The sequence below is a fragment of the Athene cunicularia genome (assembly GCF_003259725.1).
Source record: "Athene cunicularia isolate RWA chromosome 2 unlocalized genomic scaffold, athCun1 chr2_part1, whole genome shotgun sequence".
NCBI classification, from domain to species: Eukaryota; Metazoa; Chordata; class Aves; order Strigiformes; family Strigidae; genus Athene; species Athene cunicularia.
Window position 1 is genome coordinate 37,665,925 of NW_020799095.1, and position 14,540 is coordinate 37,680,464.

Consider the following 14,540-nt stretch of genomic DNA (forward strand, 5'->3'; position numbering starts at 1 on the left):
ACAGCTATCACAGCTATGCCTTAATTTTTGGTTTTCTCTTTTTTTTTTTTTTCTTGCTTATAGAGCTGAGACACAGAATCATATTAGAAGGTTAAAAGGAGAGAAAGATAAAACACTGGGATCTAGAAATGAGAGTGACCCACTCCAGTATGCTAACAGTTATGAAGCTGGTAAGTAAATATTTAGTAGGAAAATTGGTTTCAATATTTAATTAATGAATTAATGCAAAGATATTAGGCCTGATGTAGAAAACATTTGGCTCCTTGAAAGGTAGATTATTTATTAAAGGCATAGTGTCTGGGTTGCTGATGTGGAGAACAAAGCCCGGGCAGGAATGTGGAAGAGGAGGTGTGGGATGAGGTGGGCTCTTCTTTCTTCTGACATGGGATATGTGTGTCACCAGGTGGGGTTATTTCATGTTATGCATGCCTTAGTAATGCACAGGGAGATGTTTATAAAAGTGTCTGAACAGTGAGGGAAGCATAAATTGCACTAAAGAAAAATATACTAACAGTAGGAAATCATAAAAAACAGTAGTTCAGCTCAGGCAATGTACTTCTGAAACAAATGGCATAAACCAACATGTCACAGAGGAAAGGGAATAAAGGCACTCAAGATGAAAATGATGCATGAAAAATGCCAAGCTTACAGTCCTGTGGTGCTGCCTGTGTCTTCAAAGACACATCCATACCTGTTGCCCCTTTGAGTGTAGAAACCCACCATTTAGGTTCAGCTGACAGATGAGTTGGTACCCCCACTCCCTTCTTCCATGCCTGAGGATTTAAAAGTGCATGGCAGCTGCCAGAGACATTTCTGTAATGCAGACATTTTTCCAGAACTGTGAAGTTTTACTGGGGGGAGGGAAAAATGAAAGAAATGAACAAGGGGGTTTTCTGGTAATTCCCTTTGCATCTCATGTCACCTGAAATACTTATTTCCTCAGGCGAGCCCTTCATCCTCCAGCCTCTCATCATTAAATCCCTCAGTGTTTTTCATGGCAACACCTGCCAGACCCCACCAAACCTTCAGTCCTGGTTTGTGTGGATGGCAGGAGTTTTTTGGTAGCAGAGGAGGGGGCTACAGTGGTGGCCCCCTGTGAGAAGCTTCTCCAAGCTCCCCCGGCTCCAAGTCGGACTCGCCTCTGGCCGAGGCCAGGCCAATTAGCTGCACCTCTGTGATATCGTATTTAAGAAGCGGAACCTGTGAGGAGCTGTGGGAGTTGTGAGGAGGAGGTGCGAGGAGAAAATCTGTGTGAACACAGGTCAGTGGAAGGAAGGAGGAGAAGGGGAGGAGGTGCACAGTGGAGCAGATGCTGATTTGCAGCCTGTGGGGGCCCCACGCCGACCCAGGTGACTGCGCCTGAGGAAGGCGGGACCCCACGGGAAGAAGCCTCCACTGCTGTAGTTTGGCGCTGGGAGGATCGCAGCATGCGGGGGTGACCCACGCGCCCGTGGGAGGGACTCATGTCGGAGTTGGTTTGTGGAGGACTGTCTCCTGTGAGAGGGGGCCTGTGCTGGAACAGGGGAGGAATGTCTGCAGTTCCCCCTGCCTCAGGGTGGAAGAAGTGACAGGACTGACCACATGCCCCATTCCCTGTCCCCTGAGCCGCGGGGGAGAAGGAGGTGGAGATATCGGGAGCAAAGCTGAGCCCAGCAAGAAAGGAGGGGTAGGGGAAGGTGATTTCAAGATGTGGTAATGCTTCTCGTGGTTCTACTCTGTCTGTTAAGTGTTGTTGTTGTTATTAGTGTCTGTATTAAATTTATGTCGCCTTTTCTTGCCTTCCCCTAATAAGTCTGTCTTTTGCCTGTGCCTTAAAGGGTGAGATCACCCCTCTCTGTCTTTATTTCAAGTTCCTGGGTCTTATGTTTCTCTCCTTCTCAGCACTGGGGAGGAAGGAAGAAGTGAGCAACTGCACGGTGCTCAATTGCCCTCTGAGCTAATATCGCGATACCTTCTCCTTACCTTGTCCCCCTGAGAGCACTACCTAATCTCTCTCTGGTATCGAAGGTGCTCCAGTAAGACTGCAATTCCTTTTTCAATCAGGACCCACCTCACCCATTATGGAAACACAACTGTCTGTAATAAAACACAGTGCATGGTGCACAGTGATGCTGTACAATGACAGGGACATGAATCAAATGTCTGAGAGATGAATAAAAACAATATAAATTTAAATAGGAGAATATGATTATTGAAGGCGAAATTAGGTTTGGACACATGATAAGACTTCATCCATCTGTGAAAAATGCCAGAAGATTTTTTAATGAGATTTTCAGTTATAAATGTTGAGACACTATCAGTCCTGAGGTGATAAGATTAGAGTTTGATTGTGTGTAGCTAGGAGAATAGAAGTGTACATAGAGAACTGACCTACTGTAGAAAAGCAATTAGGGTCTACAGGGGGACTAATCGGCAAATAAAACAGCTATACAAACTATCCCACGGCAAAAAAAAAAAAAAATTAGATACACTCCGTTATAATTTAACAAACACTTGTAGATAAAATTGTGGTTATGGGTGACTTGAGGCATAAAATGATATAAAAGAAGAAATTAAAGTTCTAATAAATTAATGTTGCTTGAACCAATATGGTGTGAAGCATAACACATTGCAAAGGAGAGGACAATTAAGGAATGGGAAGGGAATTACTCTGGGATCTAACATCCAGATGCTATAATCTGAAAATTGAAACCAGCTTCAACATTTGACTTTAGCAAAGCAGATTAGGAGAATTGTCTTAGAAATGGACTAACTGTACATAAGAAAAGATTTACGAGGGTCATATTTAGAGCTATATTAGTATGCACCCATGAAGTCTTCATATGCCTCATAAAAGGTAGTTTATGAGGACTGAGGAGCCTTCATCTCCACTGGGACTGGTAGCTTTGGTCCAGTGGGCAGGTTTGTACAGGTGGGCACTGCTGTCATTTCTGTGATGCCAGTGGGCCTTACCCAGCCAAACGTCAGCTGTGCTGCCCCTGCCTCTCCTGTACATCTGCCTTTTGCTGTATAATTGTATTTTACATCTTCTAAAAGGTAAGGAAATGGGACTGGGCTCAGCACTATGGCTGTGTAGCTGCTGGCTCAGGGTTGGTACGTTTGACTGAATATATAGGTGAAATAATAATAATAGGGTTTGCTTGTCACTACCTGCCAAAGACCCTTTTTACAGACTATGACCCTAATATCTGTGCCTCAGAGTTGTGCACTCTTGGCACTGGTTGCCTGTAGCTGACCCATCTGTTATTTCCATCTGCTCTTCTTTTTCTTTCAAGTTTACAAGTTATGTTCTGAAATGTAATTCAGATCCCACTGCACCATTTTGTCTTTCCTTTATGCAGCCTGTTTATTAAGGAAAACTGAAGGTTTAGTGCTAAGTAGTTGTCAGCTTCTGGGCTAATTAATTTCCCCAAAATGAAGAGAATTTTTTTAACTTATATTACTTTTTTCTCTTTTCTGCACTTCATCCTCAATGGATTCCCTTTATATATTTCTTTATCTCACTAATTAATTCCATTGCCATTTATTTTCCCTTTAAGGGCCCTGTGGCTCGTTACCACAGAATCAAACAGAATGCAATGAAGTAAATTTCTACGGAATTTAGGTTTAGTGATTATATGGACAATAACCTTCACATCTGTCTTTTGAGAGCAAGCCATACTCTGACCACAAAGGAAAGCTTTGCTCAGGTGCCTTGCTGTACTTCCATCTCATATTTTAAACAGGTACCCACAACACTACTCTCTTGAGGACACAAGATTTGATACTTTCTCTTCAGGTGCTGCAATCATCAAATATGTGGTAATAAGTACAGTATTTCTCCCAGAAGTAGTAAAGTCACTGAAGTAAAATCTCCATGAGTACTCAACCTAATGACATACTGACAGTATGTGCACTGTTCATGTGTGCAATGTAAAGAAAGGATTTGACAAACTTTAATGTACAGAGTGCTCAGTATTAAAAAGAAACAAATATCTAAGTGTTAGATAAAACAGGAAATGGGCAGTCTAAAGCTTCTGATCTGGATGAAAATTTCTTGAAGGTCACCCTACCCATGATCATAGGTTCCACAGATGAGTTTAGCACCCAATTAAATGTCGAATCAGGCCCAAGAAGCTGCCCTTGCAGCATTTGCTTCCATCGACAACTTGTGCTTTGCAACACTGGGAGATTTGGCCATGGTTGGGTAAGTCCTGGTGACTTCACTGGGAATTTGCAGGGACCTTATCTGTACAGACCTTACTACTGGAGCAGAGACTTAGTGGGGCAACTTGTCAAAAATGGATGTAACTCCACAGTATATCTCACCCCCTGTAAGAGCAAGCCACAAGTGGCATGTATGACCTACACAGGGTGGACAGCTTGGGCTTCGCATGACAGCGAGGTGAATTACAACCTAAGAGCAGTGGGGGCAGATTTGTCCTCTTAAATTCCTGCTGTTTGGTTAAAAGTTAGACATGTAGTGGGAGCATCTTCCAGCAGGGAGAGAGAACTGGGCAGACAGAGGGTTAGCCCCTCCATCCTAAACCATGAATGGTTCCACCAAAGTGCTGTCTGTTGGAGTTGGCTACCAACAAATGTAACCATGATTAAAACATTGTGCTTGTTGCAAGATGCTAAATAAAATCAGCCATTTAATAAAACCAATTCATTTTAGTATAATAAAATACATCAGGTATGGGATATTTTATGAAAATGTTTAATTCAACTGTTTCTTTGGAATGTAGTAGTCATAGTTTGGAAATTTAAGTTACAGTTCAGTTCTATGTGATTTTTTTTTATGCTACTCAGTGTCTGAGAATACAAATGTCATTTAAAGTTAAGGCTTCGCTGTTCATTTTGAAACAACAATTTACAAGTGTCATATTGTCATAGAAAATAAAAATTTCTGTAAAAAAAATTTGCACAAAGTTTTATGATGGTACAAAACATGAAGCAATAATATACCAGTAAAATGAAATCATTTTACTACAGAAGATTTTTTATAGTTTTTCAATAAAGAAAAAAATATGTTATTTTACACTTTAAAAATTATGAAACAATCTAAAACAATATAAACTGAACATTTTGTAACACTGCCTTTACAAATTAATAACTTTATAAACATATAATTTTTTAAAATATATTTATCAGTGCAAGATACTTTTCAATGTAAAGTTGCAGTATCATTTTTCCTTTATTGAAGGGCAACTTTCATTCTATTACCTTCAGAGAAATCAAATCTTCAGTGCTAGATCCTCATTATCATACTAAGGTCTGAAGACCACAAAGGAGATACATTTCTTTTTATGTTCACTGTTCTCAGTATGTTAAAAGAAGAAAAAAACCCACCAACCACCAGCTTTACTGTTCAAACAGATCAAGACCAAGAGCTGGTCCAGAATCTATTGAAATCCGTAAGAATATTTCAAAAGGTTTTGGGCTTGGGCTTCCCAGTGGGATTTTCTCTTCAAGTGAATATATGCATGTAACTCTCAGTCAAGTTAGTGGACTAGAAGTTTTTTCAGCTAAGAACAGACCCTAACACCTGAATCACAAGGTGATGGTGTGCTGAAAATAGTTTTGAAAAATCCTTTTTTTTCTTTGGGTTAATTAGCTAGCTGCTGTGATACCATTACAGTCAGTGTTAGATACATATGAAAATTCTACCTCTGCCAAAGTGAGTTTGTCACTTGGGACATTTCATGGACTAACTTTGAGGCTTTAGGTGCTCTGTCTCACCTTCTGGAGGACCCAAGGTCTAAAGCCTGGGGAGGTAACTCTTCTGATTTAGGCATCTAAGGTTTGATGACCTGAAGTGACTGTTTGAATTTTCACTATAGTCTTTGCCTTTAGGACTCCTTTGAAGTAGCAACTGTCCACCATTTTTTCTATTCAGTCTTCCTTTAAAGTTCCTTTAAACTTCAAAACTCATATTTTTACCTTTAGTCTTCTTCCCTTTTCTTCAGTTTCTAGGTTACTGGTGGATTTTCTACAGATTTTTCTGGTTTCACCAGAATATAATCTCACCAATGGTTCATATTGGTGAAATTATATGCTTCAAAACATTTAATTGATAAATAAGGGTGGATTCTGTTACTCTGTGTAGTTCAAGGCTAAATTAGCCCTTCTTCAGTCCTAATCCTGGACAGGATACTTCACTGCTCTACTACAAAAGCAATTTTGGAAAAGACTAACTCAAAAAGTCATAATCACTTCCCTGACTCTACTTGGGGAATTCAGTGAGGAAAAACATGAGTTCAGCACTTTGAGGACATTCCTTTCCCCATGTTTGCTCTGGTTTTATCTGCTGGTTGGTAGATATCTGGGGAAATGTTAAAGCTGCCTTCTTCCACTGCCTCCCCAGTTATGGCTGTTTTGCATGAGGGTCACCATGGAAAACCCAGGGGGTCCCCTTGCACCTGCAGGAGGGGAGCAATCCCTCTGGTCCCTCACCTCCTCCTATGGACCCCTGCAGGAAACAAAATCTTATTTTTCTTTACCCTGTTGGACCAGCTGCATAGGCTGTTGAATATTATTTGTCCAATAATATTTGTCCTAAAATATTTAAAAATTGCCACATAATTATCAAACACATTTTTTTCCGACACCTTACATTACTCAGCTCACTGAACCTGTCACTATCTGCACTTCTGGTCAAACAGAAACCTTCTGGTATGAAATGCCAACAGGATGGTAAGAACACACCCTACATACACTGTGGGATTTTATTCTGCCCTCAGTACCCATGAGTAAGCCCAATTAGCATTGATTAGCATGAAAATACACGTATATATAACTCTGGGTTCAGGTAGGGGCAGGAGGCGGAAAGTTTCTCATTTTAAAGGCAATCTTTTCAGTAAGGGAATCATTTTCCCTAGTGTAATTAACAGGCAAGCTGTTCAGAATAAAAGACATGTTTCATGACTTCAGGAAAAAAGATACTGTCACTTTATGCTGTTAAGAAGAAACCCAAAGTTCGACTTTGGAGGGTAAAGTTAAGAATTTTCCCTTATTTTTTTTTTTAACACAAACTCTAATAAAATCCTTTGCCATTACCAGCAAGTTAAAGCTGCAGTTTTCTTTCCTTGGCAATGGCAAATGCTTATGCAATCTACTGAGAGAGAGAAAGAGACAGAGAAAGAGAAGAGAAAGGGAGAGAGATTTTACATTTGAAAATACATTCTATATGAAAGAACAATAAAAGGGGATATTGCAGCTTTATACAAAAGGGTCAAGAGACACGAAGTTGAAATACAGAAAGCAGAACAATCGAGCCAGGTTGTCAAATCTGATTAGCCCTTGCCTTGCTGAGGCTACTTTCTTACACTAAAATATACTTTTCTTTTAGTCAGTGAGCCATTAGAATATGATTAAAGACAAGGGCATAACTGCAGAGAAGCAGAGCTGTAGTTAATGTTAACACAATGAGAAGCAGTACAAACAAAAAGGCACTTGAGAGGACATACACTAGCCAGTGCCAAGGACTTTTTTTGTTTAGTTTTTAGGCAGTACACTTGGTTACCAGTTGTGTCTGATGATGGCACATACTCTTTTATGGAGTTCACAAGCACAAAATTTAGTACAACACTGAAAAACATCAATAAAATCTGACTGTATTGCTTCGTAAACAGAGCTGACACACTATATCGGTACTGATGCAGCAGTACTTTCAAAAACATCCTAACCCTTCTTTGCCTATGCACAACACGAGCAATTATACACAAATACAGGTGCAGGAGTCCACTAAATTGCTTTTACTCCAGTATTTTCTGGGCACTGAGCTACAGACAGCATGTCCATCCAAAGGACCCTACTGAATACATTTTGTGACAGCATCTTGGATTTTGCACAGTAAAAACAAAATTATCCATTAACGGAAAACAAAAGAGGGAGAGAAAGAAAGACAAAATGAACTATAAGTCAATCATACTTGGTCTCAACACCAGCATTTGATTATTCAAATAAAACCAACAGAAAAAGCAGACTGTACATGATTCAGATTGTTAACACAGATTGTTGTCCATGTTTATCGGTTACACACTCATTGAAGCTCCTGAGAAAAGCTTGGCTCAGTGTCATCAATGCACTTTTCAGCCTGTACAGTAAAAGAAGATCAACAGTTCCCCAGCACGACCGAGCTATGTCCTTCCATCCCGATTCTCTGAAACTTCTCCAGTCGCTTTATACCTTCATGCTTCCGAGTATGAATTCTGTGTGTTTAGTTTATCTTTTTTCAGTTTTACACCATCGACCAGTTCAAAATTGTAATTCTCCAGTGCAGACAAGTTCCTCTCTGACATCCCATTGTGCCAACAGGCACAATACAGGACAACTCCACAGATGGCTCCTAAAAGCACCCCGAGTGCACTCATGGCTATGATGGTAATAAGGATTGGATCTAGGGTCTTCAGGACATTGCCTGGTTTCCTGGAGATGTTATCGTCATAGTCCTCACCTGTATGGTATGGAGGCGTAAACCCTGAAATGAGTAAAGAAGTGCAAAATGTTCAGAACTGATTCTAGTTAGAACTTGGCTTGAAGAGCTGAAAATATGGAGCAAGGACATCAAGTTTTTGACATAAATTGCTACATAATTTAAAAACCTAGCTTCTAGAAGGTGGTCATAAAGAGCTGAAAACTATAATGCGGCCCAAATACATATTTTTTTTCATACTGTTCTGCAATCCTTGAATCTGCTGCATGTTAGTAATGGTCTGATTCTGCCTTGGATTAAATGGGAGTCTTGGGAATGAATAACCAGAGCTTTTGATTATATTTTGCCAGTTTGCAGTATTTAGCTCAAAAATCTTTAATTAAATCTTGTTCAGCTGAGTGTGAATGTTTATAGCCTTAGACACTGGTTGGGAATCTCCAGCCATTTTGCACCCATCTCCACTGACTTCAGGTTTGGACCTTGAAATGGAAATAGTGACAGAACAGACATAGAAGAGTGCTCTGCCCCCTTGTGTAAAATATTCACTAGGTATCAATGTTTTCCCTCAACCCTTTCAGTTTATGAAAATGTATCAATAATCTTGCAAACCCTACTAATGGTTGCAGGAAAAGCCAAAAAGTCTTTGGACCAACCCTACTTTCACCAAAATCAATGATAGCAATCCTGTTGACTGTAGCAGAAAAAAAAAATAAATAAGCTCATTGCCTGAAAAATGCAAGTATATTTTATTATTGGGACAATATGACAATTATGATCCATCTAACGATCCATTTACAGCTATCATCATTGAAAATAATAACACTTTGGTAGACTAGTCAGAAAATGACATTTTCAGACAGGTCTGAAAATGACACTGAGTCATAAATTGTAAGATATAATGATAACTGTTTCTTCAGCTGTGGACAAGCCTTCCAGATAACAAAATATTCAGGAGCTATAGTGTGCATGCACATATATGTATACAATGTAACAAATAAAGTATATAAATTTTATAGGTTTCAGATAGGTATAAATAATACAAGGTCCATAACATTATATAACATAGAAGAATGAAACTATTAAATCCTTCAAATAAATGTAAGCCTTCTTACAATCTGATCTAGATAAATCAAAAAACTTTAATGCAATATGCAGTTAATGAACTAATCTATAAATAAATAAATAAATAAATAAATAGAATACATAAATTCACATGAAAATGCCCTTTAAAATGCATTCCTTTAAACAATAACACATTTTTTACCTGTTTGATTACTTTCTGGGTCTTCTTCTTCATCCATTTCTTTCTCCACATCAGTTGATTCTAATGAAGCAAAGAGAATTGACATTGATTATTAGGGTTACAAACACTGATTGACTATCATGCTGGCAATAATGGTATAGCAGATTTTCCTGTGTCAGAGCATTATTATGTCAGCTTGACAGAACTGTTCATTATGATGGGCTCTGAAAATGAATGGAGAAAAAAAGAAAGATTTAAAAACTCCTCTCCGCCCAGTCTTGGCACAGTTTTAGTTATCAGCAGGGGTTTTCCATGCCTGGGAAAGAGAAATCAGTGTGATGAATTAGCATCTCATTCATTGTATTTACAATTTTGGAGCCCAATTCCACAACACTTCATCAATGTACGCATAGTTAATCACCAGAACAATTTCACTGACTGCAGCGAGACCACTTGTGTTTGAGCTTCAGAGTGAGTTTTTGGCTTTAGTGCCCACAGGCCAAAGCCTTTATTCAGGATTTGGTTTGAACAACCAAAACATGTGGAGGTAGGAAAGAAGTTACTTTCCTCCCTCATTTTGGAGTCAGGTGAATATCACCAGTGTGGTCCCAGCACCCTTCTTGGCACAGAGGACACTGCAGGAGGACCAAGCAGTGCATCCTGCCTCTCTTTCCTGGTAACTGTCACTCTGGTGGCATATGATGAACTCTAGGAGATGGACTGTGTGTTAAAAAGAGACTGTACAGTTTTCTCATCCTGCAGTGAAACTACCATGGAGTCTGTCATGTTAGCCTCAAAAGGCTACTAGCTACAAAACATGACGAACACCCCCTATTACTGCTCTCAGTTGTATCACCAACTCACATGGCATGTTTATATTTCTAATGCTGACGGTTCTCAGTTCTATCCCCTCTCGTACACAAAAGTCATTGCTTCATCTCCATCATGAAGGGTTCAGTTGCTTGTGTTTATCTGAGGCTGCAGCTGCCAAATTACATGCAGTATGCAATGCACATACGATCAGCAGTGACTGGAATAACACAAGACTGACCAGAAATAAAAAGACTCAGATAACGTCTCAGGAATAGCCTGGCTCAGATGTGGAAAAGACCATGTTCTAACATTACTTCGTGTCCTATGTGTCTGCGTGACTGCAGCAAACGAGTCCAGCAAACTCAGAATTACAGGACAGCAGAGGACAGAGCATGGGCCATTTCACCCTATCTGTGTATTCTGTAAGGGTTTGATATGGTTCTTCAAAATAGAATTCAAGTAGGCTTGGTAGTAAGTCATCTAAAAAGGGTGAAGAAGTAAAACTAGATTTGAGTTAAAACAGCAAAGAGCATTCGGAAAATCAGAGAAATTTAAAGAGACCAGGAACCAAAAATATATAGAGACATGTTGAGAATATGAACATGCTGTGACTTATGGCAGTAAGATGCCAGTTTTGATCCAAAAGACTGCAGCTGCTGGGGTACTGAGGTGACACCAGTGGCACTTACTATGAATAAAGTTATGGGTCAGATCAGGATGTTTTCAGTGCAAAACTTGCTGTATAGACAATGATTATCTATCCCTTTCTCACAGACAAAAAACAGCTATCAAAACCAAATAAATAATGCTTTGGTTGAGATCTCTATATGTTCTTGCTATTCATACTTACTTCGGCAATCCTCTTGTGATACATGATTGTCAATTTTAATATCATCCACAGCAATTCCTCCAGTTCCTTTTCCAATTTCTCCCTCAATAACCACCTGGCAAAATAAGATAATGTTCACATTGTTTTCCTGTTAATACACAATTGCAGCATTCAGGATATCTTAATTAGTTGTTAACACACATCTTCACTTGTCATGATGCCACATCTACATGTACTTTGATTGTGGCCTGCCAATCTGCACTGCATGCTTTTATGACTTTATAGATGCAAATGTGAATTTATATAATGTCATAACTCCATTAAGGACTTTTACATCAGCAGCAAAACTGTGTCAAGAATGCAGTTTTGTGACAGATGAGAAATGATTCCTAAACTATTTTTTTGGCCTTCGATAACAAATGACTTATATCACTGTCTGAGAGACCAAGAAATATACCACTATTAATACTGTCACAGCAACAGCACCTCATCTGTAGGTATAATACTGTCTACATAAATTCTTCAGTGACATTTTCTCCTATGGTGTATAAAAACCCACAATACCAGCAAGGTCTTATTGGCCTCAGCTCTGTTAGTTTAGCGAGAAGCAGCCAAGCTCACCTGATAGTGTTTAACAGACTTGTGAAGAAGAACACGTCCTTCCTTCCAGCAGTTTGCCTGGTGCCCGCTCAGGGTCCACAGCACCTGGTCATATTCATCCGGCTTTTGGTACCGCAGTTTGATCTTCAGGGTGCCAACATGTGCACCGGACATGTGGTACCAGAAAGTCATGCAGTGGGCAGAGTTCTGCGAGTAAATCACGGGGCTCAGCAGTCGGGCGACTTTCCCTTTCTGGCTTTCATCAGCTTGTGAGTAAATGAAATTCCCATCTCCTACTGTGACAGAAGGACTGCATTAGGAATAGCCACCAGCTTTCATTTTCTTTGTTTACCTAAGAAGCCACACCCAGACCTGATCATTCTGTTTTCTTTCCAACACTAATGGGTCAAGCCTCAGGGGGCATTGGTTTGGGAGCTCCAGGAAAGCTTAGGTGCTCTAAGGAGAGTTCTATTTCTTCTGGAAGTCTCCTTTGCTGTTCATTGGGATGCTTTGTGCCAAGAATGAACCATAACAACATGTTCACTACAGGGCACACACAAGGTGTCTGATTTTGCTCAGGGAAGGAGGCAAAAGCATGTTTAGTGTGACAGCAGATGCTCCATTAGTCAGTGTGCATCTCCTGAAGAGAACCAACCCTAGTTCAGCAGGCTAGACAGAAATCCCTAGGGCCTACTTTACACTAATTGTTCAAAAAGGAATTTTTAATCTCTCTTTAAAGTAATCTGTGCTTGAGAAGGCAAGATTAGAATGGGAAGAACACTGGAGGATAAAATAGCTTTGAACAGCCATGGTCAGAGATCAGGAACAGAGATATAAACAGTGATCCTAAATAGAGTCTGAGCATAGTCACAAATGGTGCTGGAGTTATTACCTTGATTTTTGTAATAATATATTGGTCTCTGTAGATTTGTGAACCGTTTCCTGAAACAGTAAGCTTATGGCTGGTATTTTCTGAAGAGCATAATGGATTTATACACACTGAAATCTGAACACCTAATAACTTTAACTTGGAAAATTACTTGCTTAATCACACTGGGAGAGAAGCACGTGGGAGTGTGATTAGTTTGGTAACAGAAAATTGCTAAGATACTGACTACAGAGAAGTGCTTCTGATGTACACCAGCCAGGCATTCATTCCAGTCGAACAGCTTCTTTGCAGAGAATTATGGTGGAAAAATACGAAGTTCATCCTGGTGTGTGTAAGAATAGATTGCATGTGTAATGCACTCATGCAAAAGGATGGAGACAGCATTTACTGGCATTGATGTATGGTTATTTTGAAAGTAGGAAGGAGAAAAGTAACAATAAGAAATACTGTACTTCAAATGCTGAAATAAGTGTACATATCTCTCTTTATACCAATGCTTAAACAAACAAACAAACAAAAAGTAAAGAGGCAAGAGAAGATGTTTTAGAAGGCTGGTGTTTTATCAAATTGGTCTTTGCTTATACATGATATTCTTGAGTTACATTTGAAATAATGTATAATTGAGACTTGCTGGACTGTAATGGTATAGTCCTGCACCAATGAAGAAGGGAAGATGAACAATGCTACTCTGGGAAGCATAAGAAGGGCAGGGTAGTAAAAAGTGAACCAGGAACAAAGGGGAGTGGGTTAAACCCAGTGGCTGGAAGGAATGGGCCTAAATAAATGAGAGAGAAGTATTTCTTCTAACATGAGAAAAAGACACTTTCTTCTGTTTGGACTTTTCTGTGGGCAGTCAGAGGTATCCTGTCCAGTATGCATGTGGAAGTATCTGGACTTTGAAAGAACTTTATAGGGGAAGATGATGATAACTTGACCGAAAAATTTAGGCTTTTTCTTTTTCTTTCTTTTTCCTATCTTACTGCGGTAGCATCTTGTCCAGCTTCTTCAGCAGGAGCGCTTGTGCCTGTATGTTCTTTCCAACTTTGCTTCTGTGCAGAGGTCAGCACAACATGTGCAAATCTCATCAAAGAATGGTGACAGGAAAATCCAAAGGGAGGTAAAAAGGAAAATAATCACAGCATTAGGATGGCTGTCTCAGTTGGAAGACCTAACTCTGGACAGATGTAATCATAACATGTATAATTTGAAGTGACATACAGCATATCCTGCTGTCTTAAAGCAACTGCTGTTGAAGATCACTTCTGTGGAGTTTCTTCAGCTTTACACATGTGCAGCTGAGAGCCAGATACGCCTGGAAGTTGCTCACTGTGGTTCTCCCAATATATAGGGTGGCCTCGCTGTGTAGCGATGACACTGAGGGGCTTGTTTGGGAGGTCAGTGCCATTCAGGCGGCTCGTGGTCTGTGTTCACACCCACCCCACTCATTCTGTATCTGCTGGCAGGCAAATGACAAACTCAGCAGGTGAAGGTGGCCTTATAGTTGAAGGAAAATTTTGGAAAACATTGACAATGACTGGGTAAGGAGAAAAAGGGCTTGCCCGTAAGACTTACTGAGGCTACAGCTAATGGAACAAGTAAATCTTCTGCACTAGCAGGGCCCAGCAGAAACAACAAAATCTCATTTGAAGTATATAATTTCTTCATCTCTTGATTGAAGACAGGTTCAGTCTCTCTATAATCCTTGGTGGCAAAGTGCAGATAGCTCTCATTTCCAGAATATTATTGCAGT

General features: G+C 39.9%; 1 protein-coding gene across 3 annotated transcripts in view; it reads right to left on the reverse strand.

Moving 5' to 3' along the window:
• Window positions 1-4,683: 4,683 nt before the first annotated feature.
• The window catches only part of NRP1 (neuropilin 1), a 112,565-nt gene continuing 102,708 nt past the window's right edge, over window positions 4,684-14,540 (reverse strand). For 2 of the 3 annotated variants that reach the window (XM_026842319.1, XM_026842317.1), the window contains exons 14-17: window positions 11,923-12,197; window positions 11,323-11,416; window positions 9,681-9,740; window positions 4,684-8,461 (exon numbers count right to left, since the gene is read on the reverse strand). In XM_026842319.1, the coding sequence (XP_026698120.1) occupies window positions 8,172-8,461; window positions 9,681-9,740; window positions 11,323-11,416; window positions 11,923-12,197 (719 nt within the window). In that variant the 3' untranslated portion in view covers window positions 4,684-8,171. The remainder of the gene's footprint in view (window positions 8,462-9,680; window positions 9,741-11,322; window positions 11,417-11,922; window positions 12,198-14,540) is intronic. The other variant, XM_026842318.1, reaches the window with a different exon arrangement.